The sequence below is a fragment of the Solanum dulcamara genome, chromosome 3 (assembly GCF_947179165.1).
Source record: "Solanum dulcamara chromosome 3, daSolDulc1.2, whole genome shotgun sequence".
In the NCBI taxonomy this organism is placed as follows: Eukaryota; Viridiplantae; Streptophyta; class Magnoliopsida; order Solanales; family Solanaceae; genus Solanum; species Solanum dulcamara.
In genome coordinates this window covers 72,143,353-72,152,298 of record NC_077239.1, presented here as the reverse complement: position 1 = coordinate 72,152,298, position 8,946 = coordinate 72,143,353, and the positions used below count along the sequence as shown (strand labels likewise).

The 8,946-nt window shown below is 36.6% G+C and overlaps 1 protein-coding gene across 1 annotated transcript; it reads left to right on the top strand.

Annotated features, from left to right (window-relative positions):
* The first annotated feature begins 838 nt into the window (after positions 1-838).
* Positions 839-8,434, top strand: LOC129882832 (mitochondrial Rho GTPase 1-like). The gene is made up of 14 exons (XM_055957302.1): positions 839-1,176; positions 1,286-1,418; positions 1,859-2,008; positions 2,089-2,265; positions 2,376-2,627; positions 3,042-3,110; positions 4,686-4,741; positions 5,375-5,456; positions 5,936-6,147; positions 6,354-6,423; positions 7,159-7,271; positions 7,429-7,579; positions 7,657-7,843; positions 8,001-8,434. The coding sequence occupies exons 1-14, from the start codon at positions 971-973 to the stop codon at positions 8,072-8,074; spliced, it is 1,932 nt and encodes a 643-aa protein (XP_055813277.1). The 5' UTR covers positions 839-970; the 3' UTR covers positions 8,075-8,434.
* The last annotated feature ends 512 nt before the right edge of the window (positions 8,435-8,946 follow it).

Here is an 8,946-nt window from a genome sequence, read left to right as displayed (position 1 = left end):
AAAAAATCTATTGCTATGATGGTGAAAAGTAAAACTATTATTATATACTGGTTATTTATGTGCTTATTTTGTATACTTAGATTTTTTTCCCAAATAAAAATATTTGTCCTTCTCATGAAAGATCGAATAATAGATACATATTTATACTATATAAATCATAGTGATCTTTTGTATAATGAAAATTCAAAACTATATCTTATCTTCTGTTTCCTTTTTGCAACGTATCATAAAAAGAAAAAAACTTAAAAGTTAAAGTAGATATTCAAACTTCAAAACTTTCAATATGAATTTTCTCAGAACCTAACTTCCACGAAAGGTATGAATTTGAACTACATTTAATGAGCTTAAAATTTGAAACTTCATATCAAAGTGAAAGATCAAATAATATATAAATATTTATGTTAAATAAATCACAATAATCTTTTGTATAATCAAAATTCAAAACTATATCTTATCTATGTTTCCTTTTTGCAATGTATCATAAAAAGAAAAAAAAAACTTAGAAGTTAAAGTAGAAATTGAAACTTTAAATTTTCAGTATGAATTTTTTGAACTGCTAAAACTAAAAATAAGATATCTTAGAGCCTAACTTCCATGGAAGGTCTGAACTCGAACTACGTTTGATGAGTTTGAAATTTGAAACTTCAGATCAAAGTATAAAGTTTGATTGTAAAGTGATTAAGTTTTAAATCTTTACAAATGTTAGCTATTATTTAAACAGTTTAAAAATGGCTTTAGTTCAAAATTTTCACAGTGGGCTAGAAGCCCAATTCCTAAGAAACCCATCCGCCATGGAATGGATTAGAGCCTCGACAGTTAGCTTCCCACTAATACCATATAGTAGTTGTACACCTCAATCATACATAAATCCTCCATTAAAAGCAACAGAAAGCTCCCCCCTCATAGGAACAAAATAATAATTTGATTCGATTCCGATTTTGCAGTGTGAAATCTACCATCTCTGATTCAAATGCTCGGCGGTTCAATTTCCGGTGGCCGTACTAACGTTCGTGTCGTCGTCGTCGGCGACCGTGCCACTGGCAAATCAAGCCTCATTACCGCTGCCGCTAGTGAAACTTTTCCGGAGGAAGTTCCACCGGTGCTTCCTCCGACTCGACTTCCTGCCGATCTTTACCCTGATAATGTTCCTGTTACGATCATTGACACTTCCTCAAGGTTCGTGTTGTCTATTTTGAAATTTGGATAGTTGATTTGTTGTTTACTCGTTATCAAGGTTATAATATTTTGTTGAATTGCTTGGATTGATGTATGTGATGATATGTAGTTTGGAGAGCAGAGGTAAGGTTGCTGAAGAATTGAAGCGAGCTGATGCTGTTGTCCTTACCTATGCTTGCGATCAGCTTTCTACACTCAATCGCTTGACTACTTTCTGGCTTTATGAGTTCCGGCGCTTAGAGGTTCTCTTCCCCCCCCCCCCAATCAACCTATTATACTCCACCGCTGTCCAATTATGTGTGCCTTCCTTTCATTGTTAAATAATGAAAACTACGTTATCTTTGTATTGGAATGGTAAAAACACATTTCATAATATTAGGCAAAATTTATTAATTCCCGAAAAGTTCTAAATATCTTGAGAGGGAGCATAAAAGTTTTTTCACCTGTCTTTTGCTGTAAATGGATTAAATACTGTGTTATTAGGCCTATGTCTGTGGTCATGAGTTAGTTTTAGTATTGTCACATTGTTTCCTAGAAAGTCTTGTTCATGCAATTAATAGTAGTTGCAGTTATCACCGTTATGGAAAGTGATTAAGTGAAACTTTTTTGGATGGATAATGTACTTCTATAGTCTGCATTGAAAAATGAGAATGCATTTAATCATTTGAATTATCATGGTTAGATCAAGGTGCCGGTAATTGTTGTTGGCTGTAAGCTAGATAAGCGAGATGAGGAGCATCATATGAATCTCGAGCAAGTGATGGCTCCAATCATGCAACAGTTCCGCGAGATTGAGACGTGCATAGAGTGTTCTGCTGCAAACCTAGTTCAGGTGGGTGCAACTTGTTACTAGGGACTTTTCCTTGCAAACGTTTTACAGTTCAGTAGAATGATATTCTTTAACCTTTACAGGTGCCTGAAGTGTTCTATTATGCTCAGAAAGCTGTACTTCATCCAACGGCTCCACTCTTTGATCATGAAACTCAGGCTCTTAAACCCCGTTGTGTTAGAGCATTGAAACGGATATTTATCCTTTGTGATCATGACATGGACGATGCTCTTAATGATGAAGAGCTTAATGAATTTCAGGTTATTCTTCATTTTGTTGTCCTCGAGTTTATTAAAACATTCGATTACTTTTTTTCCAAGAAACCTTATTTTCTAACATTTTGTTTATTTATTTCCATCAAAATTGGCAGATTAAGTGCTTCAATGCTCCCCTGCAGCCTGCTGAAATAGTGGGTGTCAAAAGAGTAGTACAGGAGAAGCTACCTCAAGGTGTAAATGACCTGGGTCTTACATTGACAGGGTTTCTTTTTCTTCATGCACTTTTTATAGAGAAGGGTCGACTTGAGACCACTTGGACCGTGTTAAGGAAATTTGGGTACAATGATGAAATTAAGCTGAAGGATGATTACCTTACAATACCGTTCAAAAAAGCTCACGATCAGGTGAGACTAGCTCTGAAGCAGATGATTATTATGATACTTGTTTAGTCCAAGATATTGTTAGGGTTATAGTTCACTCTGTGTTTGGAAGAACCTTGGCACGGAGGCTAGAAGGAAAAATCGTAGGGAATATCAATAATTTGTTGACCTAGTTTGCACAGAGTTTCTGATTCATGATGAATCAGCTCCCTTGTTCACAGTTCCTATAATGGCAAATTATCAAGGATCAGATGATAGGAACCGTCTTTCTCTGTCCCAATGCTGCTTCATTTTTTTCTTCTTCTTTATGAAGGCTTAAGTTGTCTGACACAAATATTGTTTGTTACAAGAAAAATTCTGGTGGTATACTCATATCTTTTCTAGTGGCTCACTGTCTTTCTGTTAGTTCCCTTCTCAGTAATTTTTGTCTTCTTGCAGAGTTTGGAACTGACCAGCGAAGCAGTGGAATTCTTGAAAGGGGTCTTCAGCACATTTGACTTTGATAAAGTATGACAATGTTTTTTCATGCATTTTCTTTTATATAAGTAACTGTTCTTTTTCATGCATTTAATATGACTTGATAATAAAGCGGATCATTATATGCATGATTGTCGCTAGGGGGTGGGGTTTCTCTGAGTAATTCAAGGTTATGCAGTGAATTTATCTCACCAGAATTCTTGGGTCGTAAAGATAAAGGACAAACTTTGATACAGGAAGTCGAAAAGAATGTTGCTAAGAATAATAAACAATTATGTAGTCACAATGTAAATTCAACCAAATTAGAAATGAAAAATTGAACTTCAGGTAATTTAATTGAGCCAAATTCCAATTGTCCCTACGTTTGTTAAGATTCCAAAGTGAACTTGAAGAGAATAAAGTGTTAATGTAAGATGGTGAGACGTCAGTTTCTTGGCTTGTATAAAGATTCAGGCTCAGCTCATTGGAAGAACACTAAGAACTTCTCCGTAAATAGCTTACATGATTTGGACAAAGTTTAGGATTTATTTCTCGTTACAGTCCTCATATATGGATGAGAGAGGAGCTCTATCTGTTTTTGACTGCAATTTTGATTCCATATTTAAGGCGTGTCAAGTTGCAGGTGTATTGTTTCTTCCTTACTTTTGTTTCTTTAGGGTGGCGAAGCAATTTTAGTTTTTCACGAGGCTTACATATTTTGTATGCCCAAGCTCACTTCTTGTCTTTGTTTGAAGAAGTTTTATCGTTACACAAAACCAATTAATATCCTCAGTCAGTTCTGTCCCAAAAGGTGTTTACTTCTAGCATTGGAGCAGAGTGCTGGATATGTTTTTAGATCTTCACGTCACATCATATACCAACATGGAGGCAATCTTTTTGTCGATTTTTGCCTTATAATATCCTTATCTCTATTTTATCTGTGTGCTTTGAGTTTGTCTTCCACACTGTTATTTTTCTATATCTAAGTTGTTGGGCTTCCTTTCATTGACTAGGAGAGATGTGGACATAGCTTTCTACATATTTTTCCTGTTTGAGATGTATTTTATAACTGAAGTTTTAACTAGCTACTACTTTTTGGATAATTTAGAAACCCCTCCAAATATGTTATTAGGTAGGTGGTATGCTAGAATGGAAATTCTTTTGGAGAAAGTTCGGACAAATGTCAGAATTTGGTTGTGTAATAATTTCCTATTTGAAATGTCAGTGGTCTGTTGATCCTTTCCTGTTTTAGTGAAGTGTAAGTTTTTTCCTATGCCCCGCCCGAACGATATTATTCATGACGGTCAATGAAGTGGGTTGAGATCCATGAGGTCTCAGGTTCAAATCTCAGTGGAGGCAAAAATAATAGGTACTTTCTCCCCATCTGTCCAAGTCTTGGTGAATAGAGTTACCCAATACCTGTGCTGGTAGGGGTAGCAGGTATCCCGTAGAATTAGCCAAGATGTGTGCAAGCTGACTTGGACATCACGGTAATTAAAACAAAACACTACTAAGACGGGTGGTTATGCAAATACTTTTTGGCAAGCCTTTTAACTCTTTCGATAATACCAGATATTTTGAACTTTTTGCTGTTGTTCCTAAATCTGTAATCCTTTTTTTATGCAGGATGGAGTTCTCAGAAATTCTGAGCTTGATGATCTTTTTTCAACTGCACCGGAAAGGTAAAAAGGTTTCTTTGGGCTTTTTGTTTTGAATTGTGCATGTTTGGAGGGTTTTGGTGCACACTTCTTGCTAATGACTGTACGTTTAGTTATTAGGCTGCTACTAGTTACAAATCTTGTCCATTAATTGATTGAAGCTGTTTTACTTTTTACATTATGCCAAAGGGTTACTTAAAGAGCTATTTCAAACCTTTAGGGGGAATTGGTGAAATATGCCTATTAGCTCTTGCTTGACACATAAAAAATTGATCGAATGAGACAGCTTTTGGCAGACTCATAACACATCTATCGTGAATCTCATATAGAGTGTTGATCGTTTCTTGAAATCCTTGAAAATTGGCTCTGAGTAATTTTGGTGCAGCTAATTGTGAGGATGTGAAGTTTTCAGTCTTTTGACTTTACTAGGGATAAATTAGAATTATGCTTGCAGACTGATTTAGACAACTTCTCTTTTCAGTCACCTTATTTTCTTTTCTTACTGGTTCTGTAAAATAATTTTTCTCATTATCGCTGATGCTCTTTGTTTGAATCTTATGTCGAGAAGTGTTCTCGACTCATCTTCTCTCTCATTTCAGTTGCCCTTCCCTCTGAGCTGATTGCTAAACCTGGCTTTTTATGTTTGAAAAATTGCAGTCCCTGGGGCGAAACTCCCTACAAGGATGCTGTCGAAAGAACTCCATTGGGCGGTTTGTCTCTTTCTGCTTTCCTATCCGAGGTTCTTACCACTAACTTTCTTTCTTCATTTCCTTCTCCTGGCTGTTGCACTGTCAAGAGGGTTTCATAACTCTTTCAAATTTCTTCCAACAGATCCGATATCATTTGCTTTCAAAATCAGACAATTTGGAAATATACCTCCCTTGTTAAATGCCCTACATAATTGGCGCAGTTAACTTGTTCAAATGTAGTAAATAGATCACCACCGAAAATTTAATTGACTTTGATTTTCCTTCCCTTTTTTGTTTAAAACTGTACAAGGTAATTAGGATATTTATCTTATAGATTACTCTCCAGGACTTCATTAATGAATGGGATTTTGCTAGTCTCCTATTTCTGGTGTAGTTTTACCGTTTTACGTTTAGTGCTTACAATGTAACATACTCTAGTTGACATCTACTTCTATTGGAGAAAAAATAATTTCTGGTAAGTCATTTTTTGAAGATCAAAACTGCTAATTCTTGCCGATAACAATATCAGTGGGCTCTTATGACGTTGCTGGAACCAGCTCAGAGTTTGGCCAACTTGATATACATTGGGTATAACTGTGGTGCTGCATCAGCACTCCGTCTTACCCGGAGAAAGTCAGTTGATCGCAAGAAACAACAGACAGATCGAAATGTTTACCAGTGTTTTGTTTTTGGTCCTAAAGGATCTGGCAAATCGGCCTTGCTGAAGTCATTGTTGGGAAGGTATCTATATGAACTTAAGCTGGTGAATTGCTTTTGTTAATAATAGTTCTTGTTTATGGCTTTTAGCCATTTTTCCAATTTTTTTTTGGTAAGCAGATTTCCATTTTTCCTGTAATTGGCCAGCCAAATGAGCATATCTCCCTTTGTTATTTTCTTTTCTATCCATAGCCTGGCAATTTCTGATGTATAACTTTTGTTCGCCAAAGGCCTTTCTCAGAAAATTATGCGGCGACAACTGACGAGCACTATGCTGTTAATGTTGTTGACCGTCTTGGGGTAAGTGCTCTCAGAAGATTCATCATTTGACTTAATAGGATGTTAGTTGATCTTTCTAAAACTGGTGTGCCAGTGTGCTGCAAATATGAGTAAGAGCTCATACATGTGTTAGCTTCTATGCACATGATTCATAACGAATATGCATAGGGTTAATTAATAGAGTCATGCTTTTCTTTGATGCACGGACACATCCTGTGCGATTATTGCATTTGCAGTTGTTTCCCTTGTTGAATGCTTTCGCGATCGACTCAAGGATGTTAAGGGGCCGGGGCTGGGCTTGTCCGGTTCTAGAAATTTTTAACCCTGCTGTTCCGGGGTCCGGGTTGGGAGGGCCGGTTCCAGGGGTTTGTCAGGCCCAAGGGGCTGGTTCTACCAGACCGGGCCAGATCTATATTAAAAAAATATTTTTTAGTTTAATTAAAATTTATTTTTCAAGTATTTAATACATATTAAAAAACAAAATTTGACTGTTGAACCGGTCTGTCTGGGCCCGTCAGGGCTGGTCGGGGTAACCGGTTCAGGAGTGATGTGACACTACCGGGTTGGACCGGTTCCGAGCAGCCGATAGTCCAGCTAAGACTGTGCGGGTCTGGTTTTGTGATGAACCCAGCCAACCCTGCCCTCTCTACGTGGGCTGGTCCCATTCCGGGTCAGCCCAGCACGGCCCATTTTAACAACACCCTTAGATTGACATCCAAGTAATTGGCATCTTACCTAGTACGGGTTTTATTGCAGGGAACTAAGAAAACACTTGTACTTAGGGAGATTCCAGAAGATGAAGTTAAGATGATTCTATCTACTAAGGAATCTTTGGCATCTTGTGATGTAGCTGTGTTTGCATATGACAGGTGAGTAATGCAAGATCTGAATGACTAACAACTTTTAGTGGATATTTGATTTCATTGGTACAGTCCATCACCTTGGATATAGACAGGCTCCTTCTTCTTCATCGTTGTCTTGATAATGCTTTTTGTGTGAATACGTTCTTCATTTTTTCCACTTTAGCTCCGATGAATATTCTTTAAAAAGAGCATCGGAATTGCTGATGACTGTGGCAAGGCGAGGGGAAATTAGTGGTTTCATGGTGCCTTGTCTATTTGTTGCTGCAAAGGATGATCTTGATTCATATCCGATGGCAATAAAAGATTCAGCAAAGGTATTTACATTGATAACATTGTGTTCTGTTTATTTCTACATATGCTTTTTTGATAAAATTTTGAAATATTTGTCCAGATATGTCAGAATTTTGGAATCGATGCACCTATTCACATAAGTGTGAAGGAGAGAGATCTGAACAGCATGTTCAACAGAATTGTCACTGCTGCAGAGCACCCTCATTTAAGTGTTCCTGAAACTGAAGTTGGACGTAGCCAGAAACGATATCGTCACCTTGTTAATCGCTCTCTTATGTTTACTTCAGGTACTTTGCATCTAATACCCCTAAAGATATCTCTAAAGAGAATTAGAAAATGAAACAGAATGAATGAATATTGGCACTGAAGATAGGCTGGCAAATTAGAGCCAATTTTTTTGAATCAAATTATTGTATTCCATCTGACTCTCGACTAAAATTGCAGTTGTGGCTGCTGTTGCCGTAGTTGGACTGGCAGCATATCGATCTTATGCTGCACGGAAGAATACCTCAAGCTAGGTAATGTCCCGTGTCTACTCGAGAACGGATAGTCAACTTTTTGACCTAATAAGAATATTCTCCCGCTATTCTTTTGATCTCGACCAGAGAATTAGCTAAATGTCCTTGTACATAGACTACGGTCAGACTTCTCCTTAAGGTTATTTCAGTTTTGTCTATCTGGTCCAATCCATATCCTGTTGAAAGTATCAGCTAGGTGCTATTTTTCCTTCTTCGTGCTCTGTTTTAGAAAGAACAATTTACCTCTTTGAGGTATTGTTTATTAGTAATGTAATTTTTAGGTGGCATTGGGACTCTGGAGATGGTTATTCGAAAAGCTCGGGGAAAACAATTCTGGGAATAGTTTGCTTCTCTGGATTAGTTTTTCTGGAAACCTGCGTAATTAGTTTTCTCTTTTTTTTTTTTTTGAAATTAACGTTTCATTCTGAATAGTAAAAAGGGCAAAAGTAAATTTACACAATAAACTTGAAAAACTTTTTACAAAATTTTCCAATGAGTTAAAATTAAATCTTAAATGCCGCTCTCTCCATCTGTATATATGCGCGCACACATAAACAGTGTGTGTATATGCATTTATCTCTGTGTATTATTAGTAAATTACTAATTTCAAATTTCGTAGTCCACCAATGTATGTATGGGGAATATTATGATAGGAATGGACGACACAAATTATTGGTTAATGTCATTTTAATTTGCAACAACTGTAGTATGTATTATCATAGACAAAATATTCTTAAACAATTTATTGCTCTTGATGTACAATAAAACATTTGAAAAATATTACAATGATATATTTGCATGCGAGCAAATGTTTCTTTCCAGTAGTAATAAATAGCTTTTTGTGTTCTCTGCAAGACTAATACACGGTATAG